Genomic DNA, 17,559 nt, shown 5'->3' with positions numbered 1-17,559 from the left:
GAGACAGAGACGGTGGAGTCCGCCTCTCATGATATATAGAGCCAAGGGGAGGTATACATACCCTCCTCCCCTCCCACCCCCTTTAAAAAAAGACAAACACCCAGGATCCTGTCTCTGGCTGGCTTGCAACAAGGCGCCCTCATAAAAGCTAAGATAAACAGTTTATCAGCAAATGAATGCACAAGCCCAGCTCGGAAGAGAGAAGTCTATACCTTAGGCAGAATGCTGGAGGTAATGGAGAATCAGCTGAAAATCTGGGTGGCATGGCATTTTAACAGCCGGGGTGAAAATGAAATCAGAAAAAAATAGAACCAGCGTTTTCTTTTATAGTGTTTTTTTGCAAGGCAACATGTGTGTGTTGGCAAGATTTTCGCTAATAACCTTTACATTTAACACTTGTTAGAGGAGCCTCAGCAGTCACTTACATTTTAGATTGGGGGCTCTCCCTGGTTTTGTATTTTCATTACTTTAATTTCTCAGCCATCTGAGGCTTTACTCAGCTATAACAGTCACTTCAAAGCTTAGCTTCAAAATATAGTATTTATATCCCATTTATCACTGTACATACAGATTCGCTGCCCAAACGATCTCTCTGTCTTGGACACTAAGGGGTGCGTCTAAACTGCAGGTGGGGGGAGTTCGGAAAACAGCAGTTGGTAAACCTCATTCTACAAGGAATAATGCCTTTTTCAAAAGAGCTCTTTTGGAAAAAAGTGTGTGTGGATGTAGAAGAGGAAATTCTTTCAAAAGAAGAGGAAAGAGGAAAAAAGCACAGGTGCCCTGGTAGCCACTCCGTCCATAATAATCACAGCTTAAATGTGAGATAGCATCCATTTAGTGTGGATACTATCTTTTGAAAAAGCAGATCATTTTTTCAATGTGCTTTGGCAGTGTGGACGTTCTCTTTCAGAAGAAGTTTTTTCGGATGATCTCTTCCAGAAAAGCTTCTTCCGAAAGAAGCCTGCAGTCTAGACGTACCCTAAGATGGAACTTTCCTCTCTCAAGTATTGTTTTCCTTCTAAAGCAGGGTGGTTTTTTTCATGTCGGATGATCACCTATTAGACAAAAGATGGGCAATACTGTCTTCTAGCGCTGTCTGAAACTAGAAAACACCTGGGCTCCTACACTTTGAGGAAGACACGCTACCTTTCAAAAGTGCAGCTAAGCCCAGCCTAAATGATCAGCTATGAAAATTTGAGGAGATTCCTGTAAAATTCATCCAGGGTTGGGAAGGCCGGCTTAGGCAACAGCACGTTGGATAGGTATGCAAGCCATTTGGGTTCAATTCCTTCCTCTACCACAAATTTCCTATCTGACCTTGGGCGAGTCATTTACTCTTTGCCTTAATTCCTTAGCTGTAAAACAGGGATAATTCCCCTCTGTTGTGTCAAGTATTGAGAGGAGAAGCTCCACTAATAATTGCAAGGGAAATATCAATGCGTTGCACAGCTGGGCCTCTGCCTGGGAGTGCTCTGCCGCAGAGTCTCCTACCCCCTTGACTGAACTCTTTCTGCTTTTCTATGAATAAGGTAACCTCCTCAGACAGCCATCCGTCTGATCCCTTAGCTTGTTCTCAACAAAGCTGCCATTCCCAATGCGGCTGACTGCCCGTTCGCCAAACAGACCTCCCTGTTACCTCCCAGACGCTGCACACGCTGTATGGTGTGTAACTTCTTACTCATGTGAGTAAAACTGGACGTGTGTTTGAGCAGCTGCAGGATCAGGACCTAACTTATGAGTCAAGCATCTTAATTGCCCTGCAGATCACAGCTTTGCTTTCAGACTCCAAGTTGAGCATGCGGCTGCGGCCGTTACTATGGGTGCGAAATAAGGATGTAAAATCCCATTGAAAAAGTGAACTGATGAAAGGTTAAGTTTATCTGGTTCACTGGGATCCCGCAGGCCTGGGGCCTGGCTGGGCTGGAGTGTCCTCCCCCCGCAATGTGGGTGGGAGGCTGCTCCAGCCTGACCAGACCTGCCGTGCCGCAGGCTGCTCCAGCCAGACCTGCAGCACCAGGAGCAGGGGAGCTGTCCAACCCAGCTGGCCACTGATTACCTGGTAAGGCTGATGCTTACCAGGTAACCAGTTAACTGGTTAAACCTTTACATCCCTATTGTGACAACAATTTTTTTTCTGAGTCAACTCAACACTGAACTGAAAATAAATACAGAACATCGGGCTGCAACTCTGAGTCATTTTTCTCATCAAAACTTCTTTTAGTTTAGTATTTTTGTTAGTTTCCTTATTCTTAAACCATGGTGATTTGAAAAACGGATGCAGTATCTATTTATTGACTTTTGGCCCAAAAATATTTTCCTCCACTGAGATGATGATGCAACAAAAGAGAGTTGTAATAAGCCTACAGGGAGTTTTGCCCCTGACTTCAATGGGCAAAGGGTCTGGCCTAGTGTCTGAGATTTTGTAGAAACCCTTGGTGAAGAACTGGAAGTGTTATAAAATGCCAGAGCCATCCTGTCCATAGGACAGTTCAAGGTGGCTGCCCTGGGCCCTGTGTTTTGAGGGCCTTGTGGCAGCTGCCCCAACTGTTCTATGGAGAGGATGGTCCCCAGTAGGGATCTTAGCCTGCAGGGTCTGGGGATTACCTGAGGGGTCTGAGGCAGGCAGCAGGGGGTCAGGCCCCCCTTGTACTCACTGTGGCAGCAGAAGCCCCAGGAAGTGGCCCCAGCTGGGAGCTGGCAGAGCAGAGCGGGCTGCTGGGTTGCTCCACTTCCCACACATCCGGCCACTGCAGTGTGTGGGATGTCTGACCGTTGATGCCACCCCATGCCAGGCTCCCGGTAATCCCCCAAGGTCATGTTGCTCTTGGCGGAGGGAGCTTTGGCCAAGCAGTGCAATGTGGGTAGGAACGGGTGGGAAGGAGCAGGATGGGGGTGGAGCAGGGGTGGGGCTTAGGAGAAGGGGTGGAGTGAAGGTGGGACAGGGGCATAACAAGGATGGGAGGAGGTGGGCCCCACGTCCTGCTAGGGATGGCCCTGCAAAATGCAAGAGCTTTAGCAGTTATTAAACAGCTGATCTATAAAGGAGTACACACGTAAATATACACGTAGAATTATTGATTCAAGTATATGTTGCCAGATCATTGACACAAAGGATTGTTAACATCAAGTTAACGGGAGCTTGCATAATTGCAAATAGTACATTAAAAATGTGCCTGGCAATTAGCTGTAGATGGTGCTAGACATAGATAGGTAAACAAATGCAAAATGACATGGATTGGGTGTGACTAGACAGCGGCGCTATTTCGGGATACTTCTGGTATTCCAAACTAGCATTTTCTATGTCTTTGACAGCACATCCGTTATTTAGAAATAGCTTTTGAAATAAGGAACACGTTATTCCAACGTCCCTATAAACCTCGTTCCACGAAGAGTAAGGGACGTTTCAGAATAGTGCTCTATTTTGAAATTAACTTGAAATAAGCTATGCAATTTGCACAGCTCAAATCACTTAGCTTATTTCGAGATAAGGGTGCAGTGTAGACACACCCATTGTATTTGCTAAAACCACAAAGAGAAAAAGGCACAACACTGAACGATATGAAAAACCATAAACTACCATCAGCTAGAAAAACTTGAAAAACAATGAATAGTCTAGCAGCACCTTAAAAACTAACAAAACATGTAGATGGTATCATGAGCATTTGTGGATACAACCCACTTTTTCAGATGAATCCAGCATTAAAAGTCCAGTTCCAAAATAAATAAATAAATACAGACTAACTCGGCTACCCCGAACAAGTTTTTTTAAATCAGCTAGGCCAGGTTACCGAGTCTGTAGCTATAGTTATAGATTGATGGATAATGCTCTTCATGTAAGTAAACTTATAGCCTTTACTTTGGATGACCATCAGAAGTATGGGAACTGCTTAAAGCAGGGCTACTCAACTTTGGAAGCCTCGGGGGGCCACAATGATACTCACAGAACATGCCCAGGGCTGCAACTTAAGCGTGGTTGCATATACATGCAAATATATATGCAAATATATGCAAAGAGCTTCTTTCACCCTGACGGACATGACTACACAACACACAGGCCCCATTTAAGTCAGTTCTGCTGATATTAATAAAATGCAATATTTACCCGATTTTCACCCATATGTCAGCACTTTTAATGAGCAATGGCAGTCCAGGAATGTAACTACTAACATGCATATCAACAGAAGACCATTATATTGACCACTTTTTTGTTTTGGCTCCTACGCATGAGCTGCATGTTGAGCCCCATGTAAACACAAACTGCACTGTGGGCCGCAAACAAATGAGCCGCAGGCCGCATGCGTGTTGAGTAGCCTTGGCTTAAAGCAATCACATGAGCGAGTAAATCAGACTTAGTACTCAGCTTCTGCTAAGGTTTTCTGCATTCAGGCACCTTCTGCCTCTTTCTGAGGGAATCTGCAGGAATAGATGAAGGCTGAGCAAGTCCTGCCAAGCTCAAAGCAGCTATGGGGTTAACTGCTACTGCGACCGAGGGTAATTTGTACGGTGCAGGATTGGACCTAACTTGCAACTCTATTCAAGAGAGAGAGGCATAACTGGTAGTAGTTAGAACTGTGCAAATCTTCGCTCTGTCCCTTCATATGGGACTCAGCAAAACTCAGTCTTGGGTTCATGTTAGGTTCAAACCCCCTGGATTTCACTGTGAGTTTTACAAAAGATTAGCACAGCTGTTGTGGTAGCTAACTTTTGTATGTGGGCAATTGCTGAGAGCTGAGATTGGCATGCCAAAGTTCCAGTAATGAGCAACAATTTTCCCTGAGGGACTAGGGAAAGGAAGAGATCTAAACTTTCGGGGGGGGGGGGGGAGAGTTATCTAATAGAAATGCTCACATACTCTTACTAGTACAAGTGGGAGCAGATATGACTATAAGAGCCTTTCCACAGTATAGCTCCAGGTTGAACTTCACCCTCTCTTTAATATTGATTAGTAGAATCACTATATATATTTTTACAAAACATTCTGATTAGTCAAAATAGAAACAGAAACAACGTCCCTGCGAAGGATCTTACAATCTAAGGCTACATGTAGACTGCACACCTTTTTTGACAGAAGCTTTGTTGACAGATACTGTCAACGAAGCCTCTGTCGAGAAAGAGAATCTAGACTACAATCAGTATTGTTGAAAAAGCAAACCGCTTTTTTGAAAGAAAGTCTAGACGCTCTCTTTCAAAAAAGCACAGTTTCCACGCAATAGCGCCTTTTTTTGAAAGAGTACTTTCGAAAAAAGGCATTATTCCTTGTAAAATGAGTTTTACCTCTGTAGACACAGGTATAGTTTTGTCGACAAAAGGCCACTTTTAGCGACAAAACCCTGTAGTCTAGACACACCCTAAGACTGCAAGCCAGCAAAATGCATACGCTGATGCTTAACTTTAAGCACATGGATAGTCATATTTAGACACTTACCTGCCTAATTGCTTTGCTGGATCGAGGCCTACTTCAAAGTGGATGAAGAACAAATGAAAGTTACAGGCTCACCATCAGTTACTGGTCACCCTTAATGTAGTAAACGACGCTTGCTGCAAATGAAGTTTATCAAAGCCTAATACTAATAGAAGTGTTTTCACCAAATTTCACCATAAAAAAGCCTGCTTTTTTATTTAGTGTGAAAGATTCTGCTGTAGGGTTTGCAACCCAAATATTGCATCATTGTACTAATATGTAAGAACCAGAGCAGACTATACACAGAAGCTGAGATAGATCTGAGATACACAACTGGTGCCATATTGGGATTTTGAAACTCCCACCCCTCAATAAACAAAACCACAAGGATGGTACAACAGTTAATGTACTAACCTCAAATCTGAAGAAACAGGTTCAAGTCATTGCTCTACCACAGACTTCCTGTATGACCTTGGGCAAGTCACTTAGCCTCTCTAGTCTCTGTTCTTCTCTGTAAAGTGGGGATAAGGGTATTTCTCTACATTGTGGGGGTGTGATGACATACTCAGATTCTGTGTTAATAGGAGTCATATAAGTAACTTAGGTTGTTCTGAAACATATTTTTCATTTCAACTAAGAAGCAAAGCACAAACCAGATCTGCATCTGGATTTAGTAACATCCTTACTTTATGGTTCAGCTGTAGGGTTTTCTGTCAGGCCTGCCTCTTGACAAAAGCAATGCTGAGCAGTTGGCAGAAGCTGGCGCAAAAACCAAACATCATCAGTGGTGAAAATTAATTCAAATGTTTAAAACGATTTCAGTTTCATAATCTAAGAGGCTGTCAGCAACACCCATCTGTTGGATTAAATTAAGTCTCCCTTGAGCAAAGCAATTAAGCACTTTAAATCAGTGAGATTTAAAAGGTGACTAAAGTGAAATGTTTTGCTGAATCTCCCTCACAGTTTAACTTTTGGGATATATTGTATCTCTGGTCCATCTTAACAGTTCTAGTGGAATATTGTATAAAGATGTGGACATACATACTTGAACATACATTTTGATTGTGTGGGCATATACATTGAGTGGTTCAAAGGACCAGAGGTGAGCATATCTGGTATTCAGTGAGCATATCTTAGGATGTGTTATTGGGTTTATAAAATGGTTGTTTCATTTAAAAAAAGAAATAAAATTACTTTTTAGAAAAAAGCATAGTTTGGCATAGAGATAATAGTTCTTTGTACAAGGCATGCTTTCACAAGAGTCTAAAGTCAAAGAGTAACATTTTCCAAAGTGCCTAAGTTACATTTTCAGAAGTGACAGTTATTCAGGAGCCAAAATTCCAAGAGAGGTAGCTTAAATCATTTTTGAAAAAACAATGGGACTTCGGCTCCTAAATCACTTACATACCTTTACAAATGTTACTCCACGTCTTAATAGAAGACAATACCATTGACCTGATGCTGGGTGGCACTGATCTATATTGTGCCTGTCTTTCTCTCCTATGCTATGTCTACACAGCAGCATTATTTCGGAATAACTGATGTTATTTTGAAATAACATTGTGCGCATCAACACAGCAAGCTGTTATTTCGAAATAATGGTGAGATGGAGGACTTCTTACTCCGACTCCTGTAATCCTCATTTCATGAGAAGTAAAGGAAGTCGAAGGAAGAGTGTTCTTCCTTCGACTTCCTGCTATGCAGACAGCACCAAAAGCCAAATTAAGCTATTTCGACTTCGGCTACACAATTAACGTAGCTGAAGTTACGTATCTTAATTCTCCTTTTGCTTTGCAGTGTAGATGTGCCCTAGGAAATTATTTTGAAATAACTAAATTCAAAATAATAACTCCTGAAATAACTACTTCAAAATAAGATTATTCTCTGAGGCTATGTCTACACAGCAGAATTATTTCAGAATAACTGAAAATATTTCAAGCTGTTATTTTGAAATAGGGTGCATCTACACAGCAGGGCTTAACTCAAAATAAACTACGGAAATTGAACTACGTCATTTGTGTAGCTTATTTCGAAATAGCTTATTGTGAAACTGGGAGCGTCTACACAGCACTTATTTTGAAACAGACCACACTCTTCCTCCAACTTCCCTTACTCCTGGTACAATGAGGGTTACAGGAGTCTGAGTAAGATGTCCTCCAGCCTGACAGTGTTTTGATACCATTTTGAATTAACTTCCCGCTGTGTAGATGTGAACTAAGTTATTTTGGAAAAGTTATTTCGAAATAGTGTTGCAGTGTAGACGTACCCATAATGTTGAGCTGGAGGTCTTCTTCCTCTGACTCCTGTAACCCTCATTTTATGAGGAGTAAGGGACGTTGAAGGAAAAGTGTTCTTCCTTCAACTTCCTGCTGCATAGACAGCGCCAAAAGCCGAGTTTAACTATTTTGACTTGAGCTATGCAATTGACGTAGCTCAAGTTGTGTAATTCGACTTTTGCCCTGCTGTGTAGACGTGCCCTGAGGAAAGCAGTAGTACAGATTTCAAAATAACCAGCATGGATGCTCCACTTATTATTTCGAAATAAGGGGGTGTATTTCAAAATAACTCCTCATGGTGTGTCTACACTGCAGGGCTTAACTCGAAATAAGCTATGCAAATTGAACAACGTCAATTGCGTATCTTATTTTGAATTAGCTTATTTCAAAACAGGGACCATCTACACAGCACTTTTTTCGAAATAGAGCACTCTTCCTCTGACTTCCCTTATTTCTTTTACAATGAGGAATTAGAGTAAGAAGCTCTCCAGCTTGACAGTATTTTGATATTATTTCAAAGTAACTGCCTGCTGTATATATGTAGATTAAGTTATTTCAAGGTGTATCTAGACTACAGCGGTTTTTTGAAAAAAAGTAACACTGCAGCTGCATACTTTTGAAATTAAATTGAAAGAACGCGGCAGTGTTTTCGACAGCGATAAACCTACTTTTACAAGGAATAACGCCTTTTTTCGAAAGTACTCTTTCAAAAAAAGGCACTATTGTAAGCAAACTGTGCTTTTTCAAAAGAGAGCATCTGGACTCTCTTTCGAAAAAGCAGCTCGCTTTTTCGGAAAATCTGCTTGTAGTCTAGACGCGCTCTTTTGAAAGAGGCTTGTAGTCTAGCGGGACTCTCAGAATAGTGCTAGTTATTTCAAAGTAATGTTGCAGTGCAGAGGGTGACAGCCGGCTTACGGTTTGGCAGGTTACACAGAAGGGGGAAATGGACTGAGAAGGATCTCAAAGGATTTGGTGTGTTTGTTTTTCGTGCGGATGGTGCTTTTCCAAGAGAATTCCCCCACCACCACCATCACCATCACCATCACCATCACCATCACCATCACACACACTTGCCACTTTGACCAGAAAGGACACTCTCTAAATGACTTAGCCACCTGCATTCTGCTACAAAGACCTTTTACATCTGCACTTGAAAGGGAATCCTCTGAACTGTCATTCATGTTAAAATTCGACACTTGCCAACAAGGACTTAACAAGACTTTGAACTTTCTCACCCATTACCAAGACAGTTTCCCCAATTATCACCTGTAATACCATTAACTCACAAACATCCCACTCTCCCTACCTTTAATATCAGCAATTCACAGACACTTACCTTCCTTCCTCCCCCTTCCCACCCCCCCCATCCCCCTTCTGTTCTGCAATGTGATTTGTCCTTTTCATATTTGTTCATTTTTTTAATTGTATCCTTTGGTATATATGGTTGTGACTACTTTCTTCCACTATTTGATCTGAGGAAGTGGGTCTGGCCCACGAAAGCTCATCATCTAATAAACCATCTTGTTAGTCTTTAAAGTGCTACATCGTCCTGCATTTTGCTTCAGCTACCCCAGACTAACACGGCTACATTTCTATCACCATCACACACACACACACCCTCCCTTCTCCTCCCCTCCCCTCCGCGCCCTTCACACACACACTCTCCAGGGTGAGTCCCACCTTGGCCTGGAGACACAACCGCGCCTTGCCACCAGCAGAGGGCTCGCTCCGCCCGGCTCCCGAGGCGGCCGCTCGGAGCCAGGCGTCGAGGCAGAGGCGGTAGGTGTCTGCAGAGTCCCGCTCGGGCTGGCAGCCAGCCGGAGCGAGGGCTTCATAGGAATTACATCACCGGCCCGTGCGCGGAGCCGGGCAAATCACCCCCCAGCGGCCAGGTAGCGGGGGAAGGGGGGAGCGAGCCAGGGAAGAACCGGGCACGGGAGGGGACTCCCGGGGAGCTCTGAGGGCACCGTCCCCAGCCCTAGAGAGTGAGCGCGCTGGGGGGGCGCCCATCAAAGCCCCGTCACTTATCCCTGGAGTCGTTCCCCCCCCCCCTTGCATCGCGGCGGGGAGGGGAGCGAGCGAGCTCCAGTCCCCCACCGCGGAGCCGAGCCTCCGCCGGACGCAGCGTGCGAGCCCGGCCCGGGGGGCAGAGCCAGCGGCGCGCCGCGCGCCCCACCAGTGGGTGGCTGGCGGGGGTGTGGAGGGGAGCGGAGCTGGCCCGGCCTTTGGCGGGGGTGGGGGCTGGGTGTGTTTTCAAGTGGGGTGGGGGGGCGTGAGGAGGGAGAGAGAGAGAGAGAGAGAGAGTCGGTGGTTTCCATGGTGATGGAGCTGAAAGTGCAGGAAATTTAAAGGCTTTGGATCCTGGCGGAGCAGACACACTGGTGCCAACGTGCGCGGCGGCGGCTGCTGCTGGCGGAGCGGGCGGCTTCGCTCCCTGCAGCGCGGAGGCTACGGGGACGGACCTGGGGGACGACTTTGCAAAAGGGGGGGCGGAGGAACACCCTACCCCAGCCGGCTCTTGCACCGGGGGGGCGCCGCCGCGAGGAGACCTGGCCCCCCGAAAAGCGGCTCTCTCCCTCCCTGGGAAAGGAAGGGCTTAAAAAGAGGGTTTAAAAAAAAAAAAGCTGCCGGAGAATTTGCAAAGGCGCCCGCAGGAGAGAGGAGTCGCCAGGGGGAGGGGGGTTGGCTCCTGCCTTTCGGGGCGCCGCCTGCGGGGGGGCCCCGCTGGGGAGGACGCCCCTCAAGACAACCGCGCTTGGATAGGCGCGGACAAGTTGGCTGATGCCTTCGCCCTCCGCTGCTTGGTGAGCCTGCCTCCCCCTCCCCTACCCCCTCGCCGATCTGCCCGAGGATGGAGCAGTCCCCGTGCCTTGTGACTCTGTACGCCTTGGCGGTCCTGCTGGCCCTGCGGATCGGGCAGGGCGCTAGCCAGCACTATCTGCACATCCGCCCGGCGCCCAGCGAGAACTTGCCCCTGGTGGATCTAATCGAGCACCCGGACCCTCTCTTTGACCCCAAGGAGAAGGATCTTAACGAGACCTTGCTGCGGAGCCTCCTGGGCGGTCACTTCGACCCTAACTTTATGGCCGTCTCCTTGCCCGAGGAGCGGCTGGGGGGCGAGGATCTAGGCGAGCTGGACTTGCTGCTCCGGCAGAGACCTTCGGGGGCGATGCCCAGCGAAATCAAAGGGCTGGAGTTTCACGAGGGGCTGCCGCCGGGGAAAAAGCCCCGGCTGAGCAAAAAGCTGCGCAGGAAGCTGCAGATGTGGCTCTGGTCCCAGATCTTCTGCCCGGTCCTCTACACGTGGAACGACCTCGGAAGCCGCTTTTGGCCCCGCTTCGTGAAAGTGGGCAGCTGCTACAGCAAGAGGTCTTGCTCGGTGCCCGAGGGCATGCTCTGCAAGCCTGCCAAGTCGGTGCATTTGACCATCTTGAGGTGGCGGTGCCAGCGCCGGGGGGGGCAGAGGTGCACATGGATACCCATTCAGTACCCCATCATTTCGGAGTGCAAATGCTCCTGCTAGGACTTGCACTTAATCCCCCCCCCTCTTCCTCGGAACCGGACTCCGGTGGACTTCGCTGCCCATCCATAACTCAAAAAAAAAAAGACAATTGCTTTCTGGTTAACGTTGTAATGCACTGTAACGTGTAGGAGAATGTATATGTGTGTGTATATATGGCACCGTGTTAATTTACTATTAAAAGGTCAGTATTATAAGTGAAATAACCCGCCTCTACTGTATTTTTAAGACTATTATCCGGATCCTAATGTATCCTCCCCCCCCCTTGTATTTATATTCCAGACACAGAGAGAGATAGCTTCGCTTTGGTAGAGCCCCCTCACCCCCTTTTTAATAAAAGGGTTTTTAAAAAAACCAAACTTTTGATGGAAAGACGTTTGCAAGCTATTTTCCATGCTTCGGAAAGCGAGGGGGGGAGGGGGCGGAGATTTAATGGAGTTCAGAATTTAACAAACTTAATAAGCGCCTAGAGGGAAACGTTATTGTAAAGAGAGAGAACACATATTGGAATGGCTTGGTCCGATATCGGGGAAGAATATCTATTTAGTGTGTCTATCCCTGTAGTCAAAGTGCAGCGCAGAATTACATTCAACCTCTAACACACGAGCCGGCTCGATTTTGTTTGGGGGGGGGGGCTGGATGCAAATTCCAGGCTGCCCTCCCCCCATATGATTCGATAAGATGTATTGATTGTGTGTTCCGAGCAGAACGGGTCTGAATGGGAAGAGGAGGGCTCAGTGCTTGCTCATTACTGTGCGTATTAAGGGAACATCTCACCGCCACAAAAGCCGGGGAGAATCTCACTTTGCATGTGGGTCTGAGACGCTGACTTTGCCCGTCTGCTGGGTTTCTTGGCTCGCTAGCGCTCTGCTTGCCAACAGGCCCGCCTGTTCCCCCCCCCCTCCCAGCCTCTCGCCCCCACCCCGGAGCGTGCTCCCGGCGCACGGGCAAACTCCGCAGCGGACTTACCCGCTTGACATTTCATTTACAACGGGCCACGTGTCGTTCACACCTGCCAGGGTGGTGGGACGCTGCTGAAACTGGAGCCTGGGACTTGGGGGGAGGGCGGGAGTGCAGCAGGCACATTGTCAGCCTGATCCTTTTTCTGAACGGGAAACCATCCCATCTAGCCACTGCCTTAATTAATCCTTGGGGGGTCTTGAGACTCAGGACTTTGCAAGCGACCCTTTCCCACAGCTGGGATCGAAGACCCCCCCCCCTTGCCTTGGAATGGCCATTGCTTGGAAATGGGCTTGGGGCAGACTTTTTCTGCCCACCTCTAACCCCAAAGGCGTGCATTGGCCGTAGCCCTATCCGTCCTCCTCCCGAAGACACGCTGTGTTTTGCTGGGCAGATGGGTTATGAATGAAGGCTTCTATTACTGCAGAGCGCTGAAGGAAATACCAACCCGCGTACCGAGAGGGAGTAACTTTGTGTATGTGTATTTATAGGGGATCCTACTGAAAAGAGGGTTGTAGTCTCTCTCCGGAGCTACCACCCGGGTATTGTGAAATTAACAAGCCCGGGTCCTTTCCCGCGGCGCGCTTTGGATTGTAACTGGATTCCTCCAGACATGTTTTATTTTAATGTTCGTCAAAACGCACGTGTTGGAAAGTTGTCAGCTGACTGCCACACGCTTCCCCCCCCCCTTTCTTCCCCCCAGTTGATTCTAATTTTGTCTGCCACTAACCCCACCCGCTTCGTCTACCTGTCTCCCTTACAGTCTCTGCCTCTCTGTTTGCGCCAGTGGCTTGCTTGTTACCGATAAGAAACGTTGCCATCTTCAGCCATGTCTAGAGAAGGGAAGACGCCCGGGGACTTGAGACGAGATATGCTCCTCATTGCTCAATCCGCTTCCTTGTGGCTCTAGAGGGACCCATCCTCGCTAAGGATTTGCCTTAGACGTGCTGGAAGACCTCAGGTTAGCGTCTTATAGATCCCCACTGCAGAAACAAACTTTCCGCCTCTGGCCGCGCAGAAAACGTTTTCCTGATTTATCTTGGCAGCGAGCACTTGTTTTAAGCCTCGGGGAATCCATGCTAATTATTCCAGACCAGTCATTCTTTCAGCTCCTAGTTTCTGGAATTGTCTAGCTTTTCCATCTCCCAATACATATTCTCTCTTATTCAGCGCGCTCCCCCATCAGCCTCTTTGCTCCTTCTTTCCAACATTTTAAAAAATCAGATCTGGGGACATTTGGGGGGTATTCATTAACTTCGTGAGGAGGAACAGAGGCATTGTTACTCAAGTAGGAGGCACCCTGCCCCAAGAGTATCTAAGAGTTCATTGTAAAAGGATTAAAAGTTAAAGACCTTCATCTTATGATTCTTTCATTTAATCTTCGTGGCGCCTGAAAGACATGCTGGATGGATGATCACATATAAAATATTCCTAATGTCGGCTACCTTAGGACTCCAGGCAGAGCAAACAAACGTAATTTATTTCTAGAAGAAAGGGGATATTGAGATGTTTAAATTTCTGAACCGCCCTTACCATGTATGTTTGTTAGGTTCTGACAAATACCCAAATAACATTAAAATCAGCCATTCATCACACATGCATTTATGCAAAACTTTCTGTGCCTGGGGCCAATGGTGGTTTTTTTTAGACAAGACTTTCACTTGCAAACAAACATTTGTTAAAAAACCTGAAAGGTAGATATTTCATGACTGGTAAACAGGGAAAATATGTGAACAGAAACTATTTCATGCTGGTTTGGCAGCCAGAGATTCGGGGATGTGAACAAAAGTTCCCTGGAGGTTGAAATTGTCATTGGATGATAATGCAAGGTCCTTTCTCCCATTAGCAAACCTACCTGAAGTAATATTGCCACTTTATTATCATTATCTACTCCATTCACATGTCTGTAACTGGAGCAATTACTGCAGAGAGACCTCATCTAGAAACTACCACTGATATGTTGGCTAAAGGTTAAAATGATGGGGGTTGGGAGAGAAGTATGTATTGTACATGCCTGAGTGTTATTTTTTATCCTGGCAACATCCCTTTAATCAGAAATCAGTTGTGGCTTCAATACCTATCCCTTCATTATTAATACATCATAATTAGTAATAACTTTTAATAATATTAAATGGGACCCCCCAAAAAACAGATGTTCCTGTAACCAGTTTTTACTTCCAGGCACAGGAAAAATTGCTAATCAGTTTCATTCTGGATAGTGATCAGTTTCATTTTCTGGATTTCCTGCCTTGCAGCTGCAATACTTGGTACTTCAGGCCAAACAAACAAACACAAATCTTTCTGATCTCATTCATATTTAGGCAAACATTTTCTTGATATTAAATTTTGTAAAATTCCTGAACTCAGGACCCTTTCACCTGACATCAAGTCATTTGTATGTTGTCCTTCATATGTGGTTCCACAAGAGAGACTTTACAGAGACTTTTATAAGCAGAATATAGAAATAAATAGAAAAGGAAAAGGTAAAAGTAAAATATAAGGTGTCTCTCACATTGTTACAATCTTAAAATACAATAGACTATTAAAGGACAAAAAGCAATGGGCTTAAATTGCAACAAGGAAGGTTTAGGTTGGACATTAGGAAAAGCTTCCTAACTGTCAGGCTGGTTAAGCACTGGAATAAATTGCCTAGGGAGGTTGTGGAATCTCCATCACTGGAGACATTTAAGAACCGGGTAGCTAAACATCTGTAAGGGATGATCTAGAAGATGGTGCTTGGTCCTGCCGTTAATGCAGGGGACTGGACTTTATGATCTCTCAAGGTCCCTTCCAGTTCTAGTTTTCTCTGATTCTACACACTGTGCAGCGGCGGTCAAAAAGGCAAATAGGATGCTAGGAATTATTAAGAAAGGGATAGAAAATAAGACACAGAATATCTTACTGCCCCTGTATAAAACTATGGTACACCCACATCTTGAATAGTGTGTACAGATGTGGTCTCTTCACCTCAAAAAAGATATTTGGGCCTTGGAGAGGGTTCAGAAAAGGGCAACTAAAATGATTAGGGGTTTGGAACGGGTCCCATATGAAGAGAGGTTAAAGCGACTGGAACTTTTCAGTTTAGAAAAGAGGAGACTGAGGGGGGATATGATAGAGGTATATAAAATCATGAGTGGTGTGGAGAGGGCGGATAAAGAAAAGTTATTTATTAGTTCCCATAATAGAAGAACTAGAGGACAACAAATGAAATTACTGGGTAGCAGGTTTAAAACTAATAAAAGAAAGTTCTTCTTCACACAGCGAGTAGTCAACCTGTGGAACTCCTTGCCAGAGGAGGCTGTGAAGGCTAGGACTATAACAGAGTTTAAAGAGAAGCTAGATAATTTAATGGAGGTTAGATCCATAAAAGGCTATTAGCCAGGGGATAGAAATGGTGTCCCTGGCCTCTGTTTGTCAGAGGCTGGAGAAGAATGGCAGGAGACAAATCGCTTGATCATTGTCTTCAGTCCACCCTCTCTGGGGCACCTGGTGCTATCCACTGTTGGCAGACAGGCTACTGGGCTAGATGACCTTTGGTCTGACCCAGTACGGCCGTTCTTATGTTCTTATGAAAAGATTTTATTTCCATTTTCAGTATATCACAATTTTTTAGCATGGAACTTAGCAAGTTTAATCTCTCTGTGCCTCAATTCCTCATCTGTAAAATGGGGGTAATGGGGGATACTTCTCTTCTCGCTCACTTTATCTGTCTAAATAGTTCTTCACCAGGAGAGTTTACTATCTCACACTATGTGCTTGTATAGCATACAGCACCAGAAGGCCTGGTTTTGATTGGGGCGTTAGATAACACTGAACGCTTAGTCCATCATCTTTGCCACTGCAGGATTATTTCTTGCTTTATGTTGGCTAATACGATGCTGTTCCACTTGTCAGAATTAACATGCCATTTTAAAGAAAGTTGCACTGTATCTTGCACTTTAAAAAATAAATAAATGATACGTAGGTGAAAATAAAAAACAGAGGTAATGTTAAGTAATATTTAGGATAAGAAAACTCAAAATAAGACCATTCTAAAAACACTAGCTCTGTGCAGGAAAAACAAACTGGGGAAAGCAAAGGGCACAAAGTGTTAATATAAGGTGTCCTCACACCCAAATTTAAATAATCCTGGAAACCTGTGTTTGATTGATCATTACTGTGTAGTTCACACAGCCCTCTTAGCCCTAGTCTGCACTAGGGAGTTATTTCAAAATAATTTCCCAGTGTAGACATGCCCCTAGTTCAGAGTTGCAATCTCCAGCTTGAGGATGTGCTTGCAAGCAACAGGTATGAGTGAGGATGGAACACCAGGTGGATAATCCTACATGGAAATAAAGGTTTTTAAAAATAGTGGGAGATGGTTTTCCTCTTAATAGTTTTTCATAGAGAAATATCCTTTATTTAGTAACATCAACTGCTATTAATAAGACCCTAGCAGTTCATGTGACTTGGGGTGTGTTATGTACATATAATTTGGGTTGTGCAGACTAGATCTTGGATCTGTTAAAAAGCAGATATTCCAGCTCAAAGATTTGCCAGGATTCTTCATTGAAAGTCAAAATAAAAATGATGACATCATCAAATGTAACATCATAGCTTTCAAGCTAAGCCAAACCAAAGGTATGTTGGCAGGGGAATGCTGCCACCTGGTAGATTCATGCTCGGAATAGATACGATAAACTGATTCACTGAGAATGGACACACATTTCCTGGAGTATCTGCAAGGATCCTGTGGGCTTTATGTGCATGCAACTTGTGTCAATGTGCTCTTTAAGGGAGCAGGTACAGTGAGTTTGAAGAGACCTTTTCATTCTCTGCTTCACTGAGAGACCAGACAAGAAGCTCCAGTTGTTACAGATACATTAATAAATGTGTGTGCTAAGAAAGCAAGGTCAGGATGGTTGAGAGGAGAGCAAGACATGGCTATTATGGGCCTGGAGAGGTGGCACAAGATCTACTGTGTGCAGACCCCATCCCATGAAATGTTTGCTCCCACACCTTGCTGTTAGGGATCCTGGTTTCTGTGCTGAAGTGTGGGAAAAGTGACTGCTCTCCATAACAGGCTTTCCTGGAATCCAGACTCTTACTGGGACAGAAATCTGTGTGGCACCTTACTTTGATGGAGTGGGATGGAAGAGGTAGCACATGGCACAGGAGGCTGCCAAGGACAACACAACACAACTCATTTGGAGCTATGCTGCCTGGAGAGAAACTAGATAACAGTGCAAGAAGGTAAGTAGATGCTTCAGGTTCCGTACCACTGGAAACCAACATCTCTCAGATCCAGGGGCCTTTCTGTGGAAGCACCAGCACTGCAAGATGGTCATAAGAGAATTTTTAAAGTCGATTTTCCCTCCCTGTCCTTCCATGGGAGGGGTATAGCCAGATTACAGTCACAAGGG

General features: G+C 45.3%; 1 protein-coding gene across 1 annotated transcript; it reads left to right on the top strand.

Annotated features, from left to right (window-relative positions):
• Nucleotides 1-9,915: 9,915 nt before the first annotated feature.
• On the top strand, nucleotides 9,916-11,426 carry NOG (noggin). Its single transcript, XM_006125149.5, has one exon. The coding sequence runs from the start codon at nucleotides 10,529-10,531 to the stop codon at nucleotides 11,198-11,200; it is 672 nt and encodes a 223-aa protein (XP_006125211.2). The 5' UTR covers nucleotides 9,916-10,528; the 3' UTR covers nucleotides 11,201-11,426.
• Nucleotides 11,427-17,559: the final 6,133 nt, after the last annotated feature.

Source organism: Pelodiscus sinensis, chromosome 20 (assembly GCF_052426305.1).
Source record: "Pelodiscus sinensis isolate ZL-2025 chromosome 20, ASM5242630v1, whole genome shotgun sequence".
Classification (NCBI taxonomy): domain Eukaryota; kingdom Metazoa; phylum Chordata; order Testudines; family Trionychidae; genus Pelodiscus; species Pelodiscus sinensis.
Note: the sequence above shows the minus strand (reverse complement) of the source record. Positions and strands in the feature narration are given on the sequence as shown.

Bases quoted from the DNA above. Each gene is read 5' to 3' on its own strand.
- NOG (XM_006125149.5), top strand. From the start codon at position 10,529: ATGGAGCAGTCCCCGTGCCTTGTGACTCTGTACGCCTTGGCGGTCCTG.